We start from the raw sequence: 18,215 nt of genomic DNA on the forward strand, positions 1-18,215 counted from the left end.
GATAGGGTGGGTAACTTGGGGGCCATCAATGGATCTCGCCAGTATAAGTCATCCAAAGGGCCCAGCCATCCTCCCAACGTGTTTTGAGGGCCGTCATCATGTCAGGGGCATTATTGATTAACGTTCAATGCATTTGGGTGACTCCTCCCTACCCAATGTCCCTATCATGACCTTCGCCTCCATCTGGCTAAACTCCTGGAGTGAGGTGTCTAGAGAGATGTGTACTCGCAGTGCATGCTGCAGCTGTAGGTATTTGTGGAATTGTGTGCCAGACAAGGAGCACTACTGTTGGAGCTCCTGAAAGGAAGACATATAGGTGCCCCCTCTGAAAATCTCATAGCAATGTGATTTCAATGGCATCCATCGGCTGAACCCCTCCAGTGAAGCCAACTCTTTTAAGTATGTACCATGTCACAAGTGTTTTGCTGCATCAATTTGGACCACCAACATGTGTGTCATTGGGCCACTCTCTCTATCCAAGAAATATCAAGCAAGTCACTTCATGGATCCAGGTGTAAATTGTGCCGCCACAGAGCACTATGAGAATAATAAGAGGGAACTTCTTGAGGCGGTAAAGAAAGAGTGGAAAAATCATAATTATGTACAGGGCTATCTTTCCAATGAGTTTCAGTGGGAGCTTTTGCCACTTTTAAGGTCCTCTTTTTCTTTACTGGTAAGGGCAGAATATTATGGGACCACGTCATTGCAGGATCCAAGTTACCTGGAGTACTAAGTATCGGAAGTTAAGAAGGAGTATGGGGATTAAAGATACAGAAAGTATGCTGTTCCTAATTACGAAGCTAACACAAGGAGACAATGGTGGCTTGGGACCGGTTTCTGGGTAAAACCCTTCATCAGCCAGGCTAGCTTGAATCCAGTGGCAAATTGAGCAAGGGAACCACATCTGGGCATATCCTGCTAATTTAGGGTGAACAAAACAAACACAAGTAGATGATAGACGGAGTGCTGAAACTTTTCAGACACTCATCCCCAGTCACAGATCTTGGTTAAATCCATCATGATCCTTTAGCTCACTTCGCCACCTCAGTTCAGACCAAGTTATAAGCAAATCAGTCTTCACCCTGAGCCTCATGGGAACAGTCCAGCCCGAACTGCCAAGCCACGTCTTCCCTGAACCGGAAATCAGCATCCTGGGACCGGTTTCTGGGTATCAGCCAGGCTAGCTTGAATCCGGTGGCAAAGTAAGCAAGGGACCCACGTCTGGGGATACCCTGCAAACTTAGGGCAAACAAAGCAAACACAAGGAGATGATGGATGGAGTGCTCAAACTTTTCAGAAACGCACCTCCAGTCACAGATCTGGGCTGAATCCATCATCATTCTTTAGCTCACCTCGCCACCTCAGTTCAGACCCAGCTATATGCCAATCAGTCTTGACCCTGTGCCTCATGGGAACAGTCCAGCCCGAACTGCCAAGCCAGGTCTTCCCTGAACCAGAACCAAGCATCCTGGGACCGGTTTCTGGGTAACACCCTTCATCAGCCAGGCTAGCTTGAATCCAGTGGCAAAGTGAGAAAGGGAACCACATCTGGGCATACCCTGGCAACTTAGGACAAACAAAACAAACACAAGAAGATGATGGGCGGAGTGATGAAACTTTTCAGAGACTCACCCCCAGTCACTGATCTAGGTTAAATCCATCATAATTCTTTAGCTCACTTTGCAACCTCAGTTCAGACCCAGTTATATGAAAATCAGTTTTGACCCCGTGCCTCATGGGAACAGTCCAGCCCGAACTGCCAAGTCAGGTCTTCCCTGAACGGGAAGCAAGCATCCTGGGTGTGGTTTCTGGGTAACACCCTTCATCAGCCAGGCTATCTTGAATCCAGTGGCAAAGTGAGTAAGGGACCCACGTCTGGGCATACCCTGCCAACTTAGGGCGAACAAAGAAAACACAAGGAGATGATGGACAGAGTGCTGAAACTTTTCAGACACTCACCCCTCAGTCACAGATCGGGGTTGAATCCATCATCATTCTTTAGCTTACTTCACAACCACAGTTCAGACATAGCTATAGGCAAATCAGTCTTGACCCTGTGCATCATGGGAACAGTCCAGCCTGGGGCTGGTACTTCCAAACCCATTTTAACTTCCTTCAGGTTACACACCTCCACTCACTCATCTACACTGGCTAGGCCCCTCACCCCACAGCACCAAATGGCAATTTGAAATAAAAAAATCTCTGCCAAAGAGCCCCTCATAGGGAGCCTGTCAGGTATTGCAGCGCCGACCTGACGAGGAGGAGCCCTATGATGAAGCATGACACCCAGTCGTGTGTGTGAGGGCCCAAAATTCTAAGGGGAGGAATCTCCATCCTCCTACATCTCATGACCTCGCAAAACTGTTTCCCCTAGTTTTCCCTTGTCTCATAATTAGAAACAGCATACTTTCTGTATCTTTATTACATTTGGGCACGTGTGTTGGGCCTGTCCAAAAAGCCCAGAGTCCCTCCTTTTGTTACTGGCGTACGGGGATTGACATTGGCCAGTCTCGACAGTCCTGTGAGGTAGCCAAGGGTACCAGCACAGATTTCGCAGGATTAACCCACAACCCCCGATGCGTCTGCAAAAAGCCTCCAGAACCAGAGACATCTCGGGCCACTAACAGCCAGATTTGTTAGGTATAGGAGGACGTCATGTACGTAAATTGCTATGCGGTCTTCATGCCCCACCATCCATTCCCATCCCTGCACCTGGGCATCACAACTAATAAGTCTTGCAAGGGGTTCAATGGCCAGTGCAAAAAGAAGGGAGGACAACCTTGACGGATCCCGTGCTGAATAGGGAACTCGTCTGATTCCTCCCTGTTGCCTGGACCCTGGCTGTCAGATTAGAGTAAGGAACTTGCACAAGGCAGCGGAATCGGGGTTCGAATCCTGCCTTCTGCAGCACAGTCGCCAAATTGCACAGTCCACTGCATTTTCAAAGTCGAAAGCATTTCAAAGAGAATCAATAATAGTGCCAAAGGAGGGGAAAGGAGGTAGTGATGTGCTAGTGGCACATGGGTGTGCCTCAGGCAATGCCTCAGACTCCTTGCAGGCATAATGCCACATTGGTCCAGGTGAATTTGAGAACACAGTACCTTAGTAAATGGGAGGCAAGAACAGTTGCAAACATTTTAACTTCACAGTTTATGAACGATATCGGGTGGTAGTCTGCGCAAGAAGACGATGGAAGAGGCATTTTAGGTATAATGTCAATTGTGGCATGTCCAATCATTCTGTGGAAGGAGCCTTCTTTAGACGATTTGCTGTGGAGGGGTAAGAGGTGAGGGACAATCAAGTCACAACATTTTGCATAAAATTCTATATGGTATCCATCAGGGCTGAGTGTTTTTCCCAGTGCCATCGATACAATGGCTGCAGTCACCTCCTCAGCCGTGATAGGCTTTTCCAGCATCTGATAGACAAGGCAGCAGTACCTTGTTTAGATGAGGAGCAGATTTCTCCTCCACAGGACGCAGGTATGCCATATATAGTGATGCGTGGTAGTTGGAAAATCTTGGGCGATGGCCGAAGAAGTGCAGTGGGTCTGGCTGAGCCCATCAATAATTTCCAGAACAACCCTATTGGCCAGGGGCCTGAAAGCCCACCTAAACAATAGTTTCCCATTGGTATCCCCTACCTGTACACCTGTGCTGTATTAGTGGGCCAGATTTGCTTCGCCGCCTTCATGGTTAGAAGTTTAATTTCCTCCTGAATCAGTCTAAGTTGTCTGGTGACATCGCTGTGTGGTGCTGTAGCAAGCTGCGACTCTAAATAATGGGCCTGAGATGCTAACTGTGTACAACAGTGGAACCTCACTCTCTCATTTCTTCTAAGGGGACTCTTGGCGTGCCCACGTGTGGTTGCTTCAAACGCCGGCCAAAGGATGTCTGGGGAATGGATCGAACCATCATTCTCTTTGAAGTAGTGTGTGATCTCCTGCCCTCCCGCATCTCTGTAAGATTTGTCCTGAAGATGCCAGGCAATGAGGTGCCACATGGGGCTGCAGACAGTGCCAGCATTACCAACACCTATGAGGATCAGAGTGTGATCCGAGATCTCCCATGGGAGAATCTGAATAGTAGACTCCAGTAGCGCATTGGGTGGGCATAAAGAGCAAATCGATGCAAGTATATGTGTGATGTGCAGCGGATGTATGTGTATATTGGAGCTGTTTGGTATTCCAGATCCTCTATATGTCGCACAGGCCAAGAGCACCCACCCACTGTTGTAGAGATCTGTCTCTAGTGTGATGGACGTCGGAGGCGGGGCCGGTGGATTCCATGGAAGGGTCAAGTACAGTGTTAAAGTCACCCCCGATAAGGGTGAGTCCAGGACGTATCTGTGTCCCCACCTCAAGAAGCGGTCAAGAATGCCTCTAATGCTTCTGGGGTGCAGAAATTCATACATGGTTTAAGGAACCACCTCCCACAGGCCTGTGAGAGAAAGGCAACAATATTGAGGTTCCATCAGCGTCTGGGTCATCACCAGGGGGAAGGTCCGACGTAGAAGGATTGCAACCCCCTGAGAGCCTCTGGTGAAGCCTGTATGGTGTACCCTGTCATAGCCCATCCTAGCTAGGAACTGATATTTCGTGCCTAGGTGTTGAGTCTCCTCCAACATCAGGGCAGAAGGAGCAAATCGCTGGCCATAAAACAACACTGTGGAGCGTTTGATTTTGTGTAAGAGACCATTTACATTCCAGGACATTGTTCTATAGGGATTCATGGCAGACATGTGATGACAGTAGAATCAGGAGCAAGAAGTCATGAGACTCCTTGGAGACCCACAAGGAAAAAGTTCCATCGCGGGGCATATGAATATAAGGAGCCTGTTGCCATTTATACAGTGTCAGATAAGTGTCACAACTTAAGGAAAAAAAGTCATAAACACAGACAAAACAAGAACAATAGCATTGTGCATGCATCTTAACAATGAACTTCCCATCCCATACTTCTCTCAAGAAGCATCTGTCACCCCATAACAAATACCCCAAATCAAACTCAAGTGTCTAGGTTAGGTGTGGAGTGGTGGACCCCTCCGGTAGATCAGATCAGTGTAGTGCAGTGCCAGAGTCCACACAGGTGATAATAGGTTGGTCATAGAATATTAGGAAGTATTTGTTTTCAAGTGGTGTGGGCCAGCCCCGTCATCCTTTATTCAAATAGGCAACAGGGTCTCACTCAGCCACTCCTCCACCTGGGCCGGTGACTGGGAGTCCTCTCCATTAGTTGAGGATGAATTTGATCTATGTGTCGGTGGAGGAGCAGACGATCCCGACGTCAAGGAGGGTGTCACATTCCTGCTATTCTGCATATTAACTGGAGATTGGTTGCAGACTCTCTTACGGCACCGGATCAGCTGTGGACCTCCGGTCAAGGTCTGCCTGGCAGAAGAGGGCGGGGAGAGAGGCGGACCACGCAGTTGTGTTTCATCCGTGAGGAACTCCCAAGCCGACTACGGGGTCTCAAAATATCAGAATGCCCTCAAAAATAATTTCAAGAGGCTTTGGAAACAGAAGCATGTAGCATAGTTGGGGAGCTCTAAGCTTTTTCTTGACTGATTCATAGAAACATCTTTTGACCTGGACCTCTAGGTGTAGTCTAGAAAAATCTGGATTTTGGAATTTTGATACCAGAGGTCAGGGCATGCCCTTGCTTCTCCCAGGATATAGTCTTTGTCCCTGAAATTAAGGAACCTCGTGATTATGGATCTACGTTGTGCCCTTGGGTGGGTTTTGGGGCAAATGCACAGTGTGCTCGTTCTACCGCAAACCAAGGAGAAAGTTTATCCTGTGGCATCCAGGATTTGACCCACTCTTTCAGGTCAGTGGCAGGCTGTGCACCCTCCAGGATGCTGATACTGGTTGAAGGATTTTTGTAGGCAAGGATATCAAGATGTTTATTCTAATTACATACATGTTGGTGGTTGTGGTAGCTGTAGTCCCTCTTTCCACTCTTTAATTCAAAGGTTAAAGCGTTGTTGCTATCCATTGACCCTGATAAGCTTTGTGGCTTAATCTGCAGCTTCGTCTGCATGTTAGAATGGAAGTTGCTCAATAAGTGTGTCTGTTCGGTATGACCAGCTAAAATATCTTGATTCAAGTTTATATATTCATTAGAGAAGGCCTTGTCAAACATTCTCTGCCACTGTTCTAGTTATAGAAATGTTACATGGCTTGTTTATTGAAGTTCTGATGAGTTTGTTCTAGTTTTTTTTAGCCTTTTCTCTTCCCTTCTTGCAGCAGGTTAGAGCCTGATGTTGAATCCAGAGCCTCTGGAGTTGAGAATATATCACTCACAATATCCAAAATATTCTCTGTAGTCTCCCCTATGAGGTTCTAACGAGTGGCCAATATTTATTCGTAATAGTTGCTAAAGCTTCTACATTTTAGTTGGACGTTTCTGCATATAGAGTGGTAACTGTGGCATTGAGGTCAGTGGTGACTTTGAGCAGCACCTATTGCATCTCATTGGTGGGGTTGTCTATATTCAGGCAACTTATTTTCTTTAAATTATCCACCAGAGTGTTAGTAAGATTGGTAATGTGAAAAGTATGTCTACCATTACAGTGAGTGCACTTTTAGAATTTGAATGTTAATTAATTTTTTTTAATCTAAATTGATTTCTAAGTTACTGATTTGTTGTCTAAACTACTAATGCAGGTGACCAAAGATTGTAACTGGTCCACCCAAAGCTCTAGTTTGTATAACTGCCTTATTAATGGGTTTGTTGTAGCACGAAGGGTGGAATTAAGAGATGCTATTATGTTGGCACATGATGGTTTAGGAGTGTTGAAGGACAAACCCACAACACCTTTTTCACCCAGCTGCAAATAGTCAACCTCCTATAATAATCTAACAGCTGACTAATTTAGAGCAACACTTTCTGTACAGTTTAAAGTATGTTGTCCCCTATAGCGGCGTGTGTCGAAGGATCTACAGTTGACAGTTCTATTATGGATATTTTGTTCAAGCCTTGATTACTATACTGAATTTGTGCAATAGTTTCAACGATGCTATGTTGTGTCACTGTTTGAGGCATGTCACCAATTAGAGTGGTTAGTATTATAGAAGTAGAGTTTAAAGTTTTTCTACTTCACTTATTTTTAGCCTCTTAAAATCGATAGTGGCTATGTTTTCTATGGTGGGTGATTGCCACCACCTCTACTATGGTTGGGTAAATCCATGATGTCCCGTTTGATTTAATGGGAAGTTGATCCCAGGGTAAGAGGCTTATTTCATTTTCTCAATCTCACACCATTACGATGCATTAATAATACTTTTTTGATAGCTGCTATCTTGTGAAAATGCTGAATTGTGACCTCTGAGTTTCTGGCAACTGAATATCCTTGGCTAAAATAAGGTGTATGAACACTACATTAGCTTGGTATAAGTATTGGTTATGATGTTAGACCTCTTGAGTCCAGTGAAAACAATAGGGCTGTAGTGAAACTGTTTATAAAACAACCAGTCGGGGCCTCTGAAACTAAGCTTATTTCACTCACCTCATCTTTCTTTAGCTGTGCTTCCACCTTCTCCAATCACTTGTTGAAATCTGAGGTCCAGGAAGTGGGCAGAAATGAGCAATTACATTTTTATCTGGGGTATGTGTTGCAGCAGCACCCAAGGAACCATGCACCCTCTGCCTTTTGTGGCCCAGGCATGGTTCAGCAGAGCAGGTGCCCTTATGACCAGTGTGTCCTGACCTAATAAAGGACAATTACATAACTCAAGAGCTCGGGGAGCTGGGCCTATCAATTTTGAATGGGAATGTAAACGGGGATAGACCTGCATCAATAACTTTCTTAAGCGGCAATCGGAAATCAACAATAGACTTCACAATTATGAGCAATAACCTGGTGCCGAAGGTAAGCACATTTTCGGTCGGGCAGCGCACAGAAAGTGACCACCTCCCATTAATTACTAAAATCAACATTTTGGCCAATAAAAGCCAAAAAATAAATACTGTCATTCAATATACTGAAAAATTCAACCTACGGAAATTGAAATGGGGAGGAAAAGACATAAAACCAATAATGGATAAATTGAAAAAAACAATTGTTGGAAACGACATTTAAAGAAAAAGAAAGCCCAATAAAAACATGGGAATGTTTATGTAACACTTTAACCAGAGACCCACCTACCACAAAACCGAACAATGGAAGAATCGATAGCAGGAAGAAGTCTTGGTTCAACCTCACACTCTGGGAGGAAAAAAGGAAAATCTCACGTGAAGTCCGGAAGTAGGTAATATTGATGAAAAACTGAAAGAAACCGGATAAGGCGAAATTAAAGGCCATGCGAAAAAAATACAAGATACTGTTGAGTAAAGTAAAAAATCATACCAAGAAGAAATCTGGACAAAATTGCTAAAAGCTGGTAAAAACAAAAATGGTCAGTCCCTTTGGGGCATCATTAAAAAATTGACAAAGGGCAACCAACTAAGACAAGAGGCAGGAATTGGAGAAAGCAAATGGATCCAGCACGTTAAAAACATGTTTACAGGCAGGGAGAATGGACAAAAGCGGCATTGCAAAAAAGAGTGCTGAATATGCGCCAAAAACTTGGAGCACGCAAAAACTCTTTTAAGAACACAGGAAGTACAGCTGAAAGAAATCAGGGTGCCATCACAGGCCATGGAGAATCGGGCCAAAGATAACATTGGTAACGAGGTTACCACACCTTCAAAAACATCAGAAGAACTAATACCAGTCTCAGACACCCTCGTAACAACTAAACAGCTAAAAGGTATAATAAAACACATAAAAACAGAGGTTGCAGCAGGCCCTAATGGGCTCCCAAATGCTTTCTTCAAACATTCCCCTGAATTCTGGGCAGAATATTTAACACCACTTTTTATTTTGATTTATAGCCAGAACAAAATGCCCAAGTCCTGGAATGGGAACATAATACATCTTATTTTCAAGCAGGGTGATCACAACGACCCAGTGAACTACAGGCTGATATCGCTGATCGATGTCAAGGCGAAACATTACGGATCATGCTTGTTACTGCGCCTCCAAGATTGGATAGAGGCCACAAATATTAATACCCATGTTCAAAACGGGTTTCAGGCCAAGGACGGGCACATTAACAAGTTTGACAACCTTAGCCCTCCTAAAGGAAAAAGCAGAAACAAAGAAGACCAGATTGTTTGCTTGTTTTATAGATCTACGAGCTGCCTTCGACAGGGTGAATCGAAACCGACTATGGGAAAAATTAAGATCATGGGGGCTACTGAAGAACCTATTGGAGGCAATAATAAGCCTGTATAGTGACACCTGGGCAAGAGTTAAACTGCGAGACGGCAGCAGCACTACTGCCGAAATTAGCACGCAATAGGGCCTAAAACAAGGCTGCGTCCTTGCCCCAAGTTTATTCAATCTTTACATGGCGGATATCATCAAACATATGAAGGTGGGGGAAGGACATCCACCGAATTTGGCAAAAACCCCAATTCCCTTTCTGCAAAATGCTGACGACATAGTTGTGTTGAGTCAAACCCCAATAGGGCTGCAAAGAATGATTAACAACCTTGTAACTTATTTGGAGCACGAAGGCTTGGAATTAAACAAAGAAAAGACCAAAGTGGTCAGCTTAGTAGACCCGAAAAAAATCAACATTTAAATGGTACGCTAATAGTACCCAAAAAAAGGAGGAAGCATCCTATAAATACTTAGTTCTAAAACTGGGGCGAGGCCCAACCAATAAAGAACATAAAATAGACCTAAAGGAAAAAACCCACTTCTTGATCTATGCACACCGGTTATTGCAGAAAACATTGAGTTACCCAAATTATTCACATCTGCTAAATGTGATGAAAGCACAGACCTTACCCACCTTGCCATACGCACTGGTCATCTGGTGTGGTAAAGAGACGGGTTGGTAAATAACCTGCAAACGAAGGTATATAGCGGCTTTAAATCTACCAAAATCAGCCTCACCAGCACTGGTTCGTCTAGAATTTGGCCTACTGAATCAGAAGTTTCGCAGTATGGGTACTTTCGGGAAACTTTGCCATAAAATACGTCTGTCAGAGGAAGGCTCACTGGATAGCCTGTGTTGGAAAGAAATTGAAAACCAGCAGAAACAGGTCACATCAGGTAGTTGGGGAGATTTCTTGACTCAATCCTTGAGGGGCTTAGGAATCCAATCGACATGGGATTCTATCCCAGATAGAACCAGCTTTGACAAAACAACAAATAATGCTGTCAAATGGGAATCCTTTCTGGAAGATAAATCTATCATCTCGAAGCAACGACACGGGTGGACAGTGATAAATTCATACTCTGGGATAAAGCCGCAGCCTTATTTAAAAAGTCACTTTAACGAGAAACTAAAACAGAGATATATAGAATATCGGCTGGGCTTACAGCATTCGAAGGACTTGCTACCATCCTGGAAAGGTAGTTATATGGACCCTCATTGTCGCCTATGCGGTTACCAAAATGAAACACTACCCCACAGGCTATGTGTTTGCCCAGCTCTTATGGACTTAAGGAGACGACTTTTAAAAAATATTTTTAATAAATTGAACATTCGTACATGCAGGCAAGCTGTAATTAGATGGTTGGAGGGATCATCTTCTGTGTTGGCTTGTAGGGGGGTTAAATATATGAGAAAAGTACAATCCCTCATACGACAAGCAGAGCTTGGGGAGACAAGAGACGTTGAAAACGGCATATCCAACACTTGACAGAAAAAAGCTTGGCATGGTCATGACAAATCATTAAAGTGCAGGAAAATGGACAGATTTGAGTTGATCAGTTAAGTAAGAAGAACACAACAGAAAATAAATAACCAAATAATTGAATAACTTTCTGTACCAGCTGAAGCTATAACGTACAAAACAAGCAAATTTTTAACGAATGATTTTGTAAAGTAAATGTAATATTGTAATCATTTTTAATAATTGGAAACAATAAATTTTTGGCTTGACTTGACAGTGTGTCCTAACAGTAGGACGCAGGTCAGCCCCTATGAAACCACTCAAGTGGCAATTTGCTGCACACCCCGCATCCATTGACCCCGTGGAGTAGGAGTGCTGTGTAGCTGCTCTAATAACAGGGTTGCCCAGCCTCGAATTTGACTGCTAACCCTGCAGCTCATAGACTCCCACAAACGATGCCAATGTGTCAGATGCTGTTCACAAACTAACTCAGAGCTCGGACTCAGTTCACACTAGAACCAGGATACTGGAGTTCTGGACTTTTTGGTTCCGTCCAGAGGTGTCAGGGATAACACCCGAAGACCCCGGAGTTCTACCTGTCTCGGTGCACAAATAAACAGAAACACGGGCTTCTCGATGGTGGCGTCAAAGACCAAAGGTTTATTACTGCAGGGACACAGAAGACACAGAAACTACACACGGGCAGTATCTAGGAGCCTGTTCAATTTGTACAAAGTGGGTTGCTCCTTAAATACTAAATTTTAAGCTTGGGGCAAATTCTTTACATGCTAGTACATTTCTAAACCTTTGTGTCCTAAACAATAAATATTTGGCGTTGTACAGGAATCGTCAATAATATCTGATGTCAAAACATTACGAACGAGGGGTTCCCACTGTTCCATCATAATCCCATGTCAACTTTTCATTCAAGAGCCGGACCGCCTCATCGTAAATTTCGTTACCTCCCCCTAATAAAGGCCCAGAAGGAAAGGAGCAGAGCCAGGTGCAGAAGATAGAAAAGCAGGATAAGAGATGTTTGTGGGTCGTAAATGGGCAAGGCTACCAGCTTCGGCCGCCTAATCATGATCAGGCCAACGAACACGAGAACCAGTATAGCAGGACTGGCCTCAGGCAGGGGAGGCAGCTTCTGTCGAGTCATGCGGCCATGGCATGTTCTGTTCTAAGGTGCACGTGTCACTAGCAAGGTGAATCGCCGGCTAAAGCTTACGTGTCCTTAAGTGAAAGAGGTCACTGCGTGTCCATTGACTATGTGAGGGCAAGAAATACAAAATGGCTGCCTTAATCTAAGATGGATGCCATGGGTAGATCAGAAATGTGTTCATAACAGGAGTGCTCTTGCTCGTAGCATAGCGAAAACACCAGGATGTGCTAAATGGATCATTTGCGGTTCACTGATACCAAAATTATGTATTTACGACAATGTTGAAAACACGGGTTCAAATCGTCACAGAACCTCAATACCCTCCCGGGTGATAGTGCACTTTGCAAAAACACATAACACAACAGTAGAGCTCAGAATGGTGTCTTGCTGTGTAGCTGTGTGTCATAGTAGAGTCTGGTCGGAGGATCCAAGCACTAGCATAGCACAGAGAAGGACAAGAGTGTTCAGAGTTTTCCTGATCACATATAGGTGGAGTTAAGTACAGTGAATCTACTGCTATATACATTTATTTGCCTTCAAAATACTGCAACAATCGGTATTTGTCTACAAATATATTGTAATGTGATATTTTGGATGCAATATTCTGTGATAATGCCACTTAATAACCCCTGTGGCTTGCATGCCCATAAAGGTAATGTGGCTTTTTTTTTTTACTGTGGTTGTTTTTTATCATAATGATTTATTATATTATATTTATTTTTTAGAACATTGGCTTGAACGGACCCTTGGAAGAAGCAGTGACTGTTGCTAAAGATGATCAATGGAAGAGGATTCGTACAGTGCTATCCCCAACTTTCACCAGTGGAAAACTAAAAGAGGTAAAAAGGAGTATTTTAAAAATCCCAAATATGATTTCCTGCTGAAAATGCAGTTATTTCCATAAGGATCTCCCTCCTGGAAATATTAACTGAGAGGACGAAGTGTTTTTGCAGAGAAACTAAGCCTATGCCTATGTCTGTGGCACTCTTCTCCCTGTGTGTGATGTGATCTATAAAAATCGACATTCTTTCTCTGTAACTTAACATTTCATATAGTAAGAATAATGCATATGAACGCACTTTGAGGATTAGAAAAAATATTTGCATAACTTGAAAGCATTCACTGGTCCCTTCTTGAAACTTTGTGGGTTCTGTGCCCACCAGGCAGAGGTGTACAGTCCGAAGCAAGCTGTGCAGCTGAGTCGCTGTTGGCAGGCTGGTAAATGCCATTACACCCATGTACTTTGGGTATCATACACATTCCTTGTATGTAAGGTCAACACATAGATGAATGGTGAAGTCCCCTCACTGATGTTCTTCCCACCTCCTAACAATGTGGAGAGGAAGCGTTCTTTACATTCAGATCAGTGTCTCTAATTTACTAAGCACATTAAAGGCAACTATGACTGAATGTAATAGCTATATTACTTGAAACAATTCCCCACTTGACTGGACATTGAGAATGTGGTATCCTAGGTTTTTGTTCAATTTTCAGGTAGTTTTCTGCAAGGGGATCATGGGTTTCAGTTTCAGTGTGGTCTTTCTGAAGTGGCCGTGGTCCATGAAAGAAACTTGAAAACCCATCTCCCTGTCCTGTGGGTTCAAAATATTGCATTAAAAAGACCGTTAGAGCAGGGCTGCAACTAGTTTAATAATTGCTCATCTATTGCTGCTTCTTCTTTCATGCATGTCATCAAGTGCATGTCTGTTGGTGTGTGCATTGCCATTGCAATGCATAAAGGATACAAGACCACCCACCATGACCACATTAACAAGCCTGGCAGAGGGATTGCCATCACACACAAGGAATCCATCCAATGCACCACCTCAAATGACATCACCCCAGCAATGGAACACCTTAACTTCCGACTCCAAACAGTCAGCAAACCCCTCATCGGGGGAACCTTGCCTACCATCTTCTAGGACCACTCCTAGCCTTCTACATCTTCATCACTGACTTCAACACCCCTTCGCCATAGACTCCAACTACATTTTCCTCGGCAGCTTCATCTTTCATCTCGACGACCACAATGACATCAACACTACCAACCTCCTCAACTCGTCCATGACCCCAGGCACACCACAGGCCACCATCTAGACCACATCTTCATCTCCAGCAACCATATCAGGTATAGTCACACCACAGAACTCACCTGGACCAACCACTCTATCATCTAGTTCAATATCACCAGCTCACGGACCTCTGCCCTCAGTCTGCCCAATGCCCCCCACCTTGAGCAAAGTCTCAAAGGAAACATGGATCAATGCCTTAAAGTACCCACCCCATCTCCTCTAAAAACATAGAACAGAACATCAGAAACTTCAACAATTGGATCACCACCACCAACACCCAGAGAAGGTCCACCAAGCAGGCTAGCTGGTAGACTGAAGACCTCAGAACCGCTAAATGACACTGTAAACAACTGGAAAGGAGATAGCTCACCAGCAAGGACATGAATGACAAGACCACCTTCAAGACAGCCCTCAACCTGTATCACAGACAGTTGAGAGAATCGAAGAAAAAGGTCTCAGCATCACATACCAAATCAAGCACCAATAACAGCAAAGAACTCTTCAACAACGTCAAAGTCTTCAACCTCCCAGGTGCAACAAATAACATTACCCCCCACAGGAACTCTTTGACAACCTTGCAAACTTCTTCCACAACAAGATTCCCAATATCTACAGAAACTTCAAGCCCAAGGCCACTGACTTCTTCAAGCAGCACACTACCCCGCTACCACCACAGACATCTGACTAACCGAATGGAGGCAGCTCGCCCCACAGGACACCGCCTCCATCATGAACATGGTCCACTCAGAGGCTCCAACTAACCCATACCCTCACCACTTCTTCAACCTAGGTGAAGCCAGATCAGCCATATACTCCCAGCCTTGTTCAGCACCTCAACTGTCAGAGCCACGTTTCCTGAGGACTGAAAACATGCAGAAGTTAATGCCCTACTAAATGAGCCATCGCAGACCCAAGTAAACTCAACAACTACTGATCGATCTCCCTGCTCCCGTTCCATGCCAAAGCATTAGAAAGAGATATCAACCTCCATCCAACACCTTGATTTATGCCATGTTAAAATCGATACAAAGTGAGGCATGACAGGAGCATAAGAGGGCACAGCTAGCGACAATGAAGATACAGGGGGCTATTCGGAAGAATACCAAGGCATGTTCTGAGGTCATCGCCCGGACAGCCGCATTGGAGGAAAGAATCATCGAGCTCGAGACAGGGTTACAGAATACCGAGACCAAAACAACGGCAAACGATGATAGACTGGCTGACATAATGTGGAAGCTAGAAGATTCAGAAAATAGGCTTCGAAGGAATAATCTCCGACTAATAGGAATCGAGGAGAAAGTGGAGGGTCAAGATATCAGAGGATTTGTCCTGAAGCTGTTTCAATCCGCTTTTCCTGAACTCTCTCATTGGTCGTGGGACACTGAGATACAGAGAGCCCACCGATACCCTCTTATGCTAAAAAAGAATTCTGACTCCGAAGCAAAGCCTAGGACCATTCTGATATTTTTCGACAATTTTTTTTTTGAGGCAAGCTATCTTCGAAAAAGCACGACTTGATGCCAACAGAATTGCAGAGGACCATACTTTTTTTGTGCGCCCTGACTTTTGCCACGCAACAGTGGAACGGAGGTGGCGACTTAGTTGGCTGATTACCCCCTTTCAAAAGAAGGGGAGCGAGGTGTTCTTAATGAACCCCGCATGGTTAAAGGTTATTTGTCAGGGCAAGATTCAGGTTTTTTCTTCAGAAATACAGGCTGAAGAATACTTGAAAGAACTTCCTGATGGCTAAATGGCCGGAGGACTCTTAGTACAAAATCCAGACCTAATTAGATCCAGTCATTGGTCCGGATACAACAGATAAAGGAAGGGGGGGGAGGAAAAAAAAATGTTGAGATGTTTATATATATGTGGTTTGTTTTTCTCTTTTCCTTTCTTTCCTATTCTAGGTTTATTTCGGATTTCTTACTTGGGTAATCTCTTTCGCTCGCACCAGCAATATGAGGATGTATAGACAGGGAGTGACCAGGGGACACTCGGGAAGTGGGAGGCATCACATGGGTCTGAGGACCTATTTTGCCTGTGTTTGGGGGTGGGGATTCAAGGGGAAAGGGGGGTTAGGGAGGGGGATTCGCTACGGGAGGTGCAAATGGTAGGATTTCAGGTTTTGTGTCAAAATAAGTTAATGAAATTAGAATCAATACAAAGGTTTGGTTGTGTCTTGTTTTTCTTAGGGATATTTTGTCAGAGGTATGGCTAATATCAGAATAGTATCTATAAATATATGCAGGCTCAACGACCCGATTAAACGGCGTCGGGTAAGGGAAGATCTGCGATTCTTGTGGGCAGATGTTCTCTGCCTCCAAGAAACGCATATTTGAATTTGAATTTAAATTTTGAATTTAAATTTAAAAACATTTGTATAGCGCGCTTCTACCACGCGGTGTCTTAGCGCTTTTTGGATTGCGAGGAGACAACAGGAGCGGAGGGAATCTAGGCATTGTAAGCTCGGGAGAAGAGCAGAGTTTTAAGACCTTTCCGGAACTCGATGTAAGAAGATGTCATGCGGAGTTCCGTCGGAAGGGAGTTCCAGAACGTTGGAGCGAGAACTGCAAACTTTGTTCCGCCCGCCTTTTTCTTTCTGAAACGGGGGGTGGTTAGCAGTGCCTGGTGGGTGGATCGAAGCTCTCTGCCCGGAGTATAGGGCTTGATGGCGGAGCAAATGAACTCCGGGGCGGTGCCCATTTTAGCCTGAAAGGTGGTGCAGCCAAGTTTGAACAAGGCTCGCTCTTTCACCGGCAGCCAGTGCAGTGCCTGCAGTAAGGGAGTAGCACGGTGGAATTTGGGCAGGCCGTGGATCAGGCGGGCGGCCTGGTTCTGCACTAGCTGCAGACGGTGAATGGCGTAGGCTGGGGCGCCATTGTAAATGATGTTACCATAGTCAAGGCGCGAGAGCACCATAGCCATCACTATGATCTTTAGGGCAGGTAGAGAGAAAAAGCGAGAGATCTTCCTGATGGTTCTGAGTGAAAAAAAGCAGGAGGAAACAACCGAATTGACCTGTGAGGAATTGAGGAAGATACCAAGGGTTTTAACCTTGGGGACGGGAAGCGGGGGAACACCAAGTGAGGGGGGCCAGTGGGAAGGGGACCAGGGACTGCAACCACCTCCGGTCAGGACTAACTCCGTCTTGTCCGGGTTGAGTTTGAGGTGATTGCAGTTCATCCAATCCTGGATGAACAACATGACGGATTGGACGTTCTGGGAAGATGAGGAAGAGTGGGAAAGGTTAAAAATTAGCTGGAGGTTATCGGCGTAATTGAACACCGTGACCTCAAGCTGCTGTAACATAAAAATAAGAGGGTAGATGTATAAATTAAACAAAAGAGGGGAAAGTGAGGAACCTTGGGGGACTCCACATACAACCTTACGAGAGGCAGCCGTGAAACCAGCTAGGTGGACCGCCTGAGCCCTATCGCTCAGGAAGGACTCAAGCCAGGCGAAGGCCAGGCCCTCTATGCCCGCCGCCCTGACACGGGTGAGGAGGATGGAATGGTCCACCGTGTCAAAAGGGGCGGACAGGTCTAAAAGAATGAGGGCCTGCGGGAGGTTGGTGTCAATGCCCTCGCATAGGCTGTCCATCACTGAGGTCACCACCTTCTCCGTGGAGTGGAGGGGGAGAAAGCCCGCCTGCCGGCGGGAGAGGCAGTGATTAGTTTCCACATAGGTGCTCAGGGTGCTGGTTACATGGGTTTCTAGAACCTTGCCCAGGTAAGGCAGAAGGGAGATGGGACGGTAATTAGAAGGGGATGAAGGGTCGGCACCGGGCTTTTTTAAGATGGGGATAACAGCCGCAAATTTGTGAGCAGTGGGGACCACTCCATTGCTGAGTGAGTCGTTCAGAAGTGTGAGGGGAGGGGTAGGGCAGTTTAGGAAGATTTCTCTCAGGATGTGAGCAGGGGCAAAGTCTAGGGGTGAGCCTGACTTTACCTTTAGGAGCAGGGGGAGGAGCGTGGCCTTAGTCAGGGGGTGGATGGAGGTGAGTTTGGAAGTGACAGCGAGAGGGGAGGGGTTGGTGAATGCGGGGGAAGGGGGGGGATGTTGGCCTTGATCTTTGCGACCTTGTCAACGAAGAAATCGTTGAGCGAGTCGCAGAGCGGTTGGGAGGGGGGGATCGAAGCCGTGGCTCTATTAGATAAGGCAAGCTCATGTACTGTAGCAAAGATTTCCTTGGTTTGGGATTCTGCTGCCAGTATCCTGTTAGAATAGAACAAGGTCTTGGCATCAAGGATGCCTTGCTTGTATGCCTTGAGCACGGAGAGGTAAGTGATTTTTTTGGCGGGGCAGTAT

The 18,215-nt window shown here is 45.2% G+C and overlaps 1 protein-coding gene across 1 annotated transcript in view; it reads left to right on the plus strand.

Moving 5' to 3' along the window:
* Window positions 1–18,215, plus strand: part of LOC147684823 (cytochrome P450 3A21-like) — a 247,971-nt gene that overhangs the window by 65,674 nt on the left and 164,082 nt on the right. The window contains exon 5 of the mRNA XM_086940696.1: window positions 12,561–12,674. Coding sequence (XP_086796822.1) covers window positions 12,561–12,674 — 114 coding nt within the window. The remainder of the gene's footprint in view (window positions 1–12,560; window positions 12,675–18,215) is intronic.

Source organism: Lissotriton vulgaris, chromosome 10 (genome assembly GCF_964263255.1).
Source record: "Lissotriton vulgaris chromosome 10, aLisVul1.2, whole genome shotgun sequence".
Lineage (NCBI taxonomy): Eukaryota > Metazoa > Chordata > Amphibia > Caudata > Salamandridae > Lissotriton > Lissotriton vulgaris.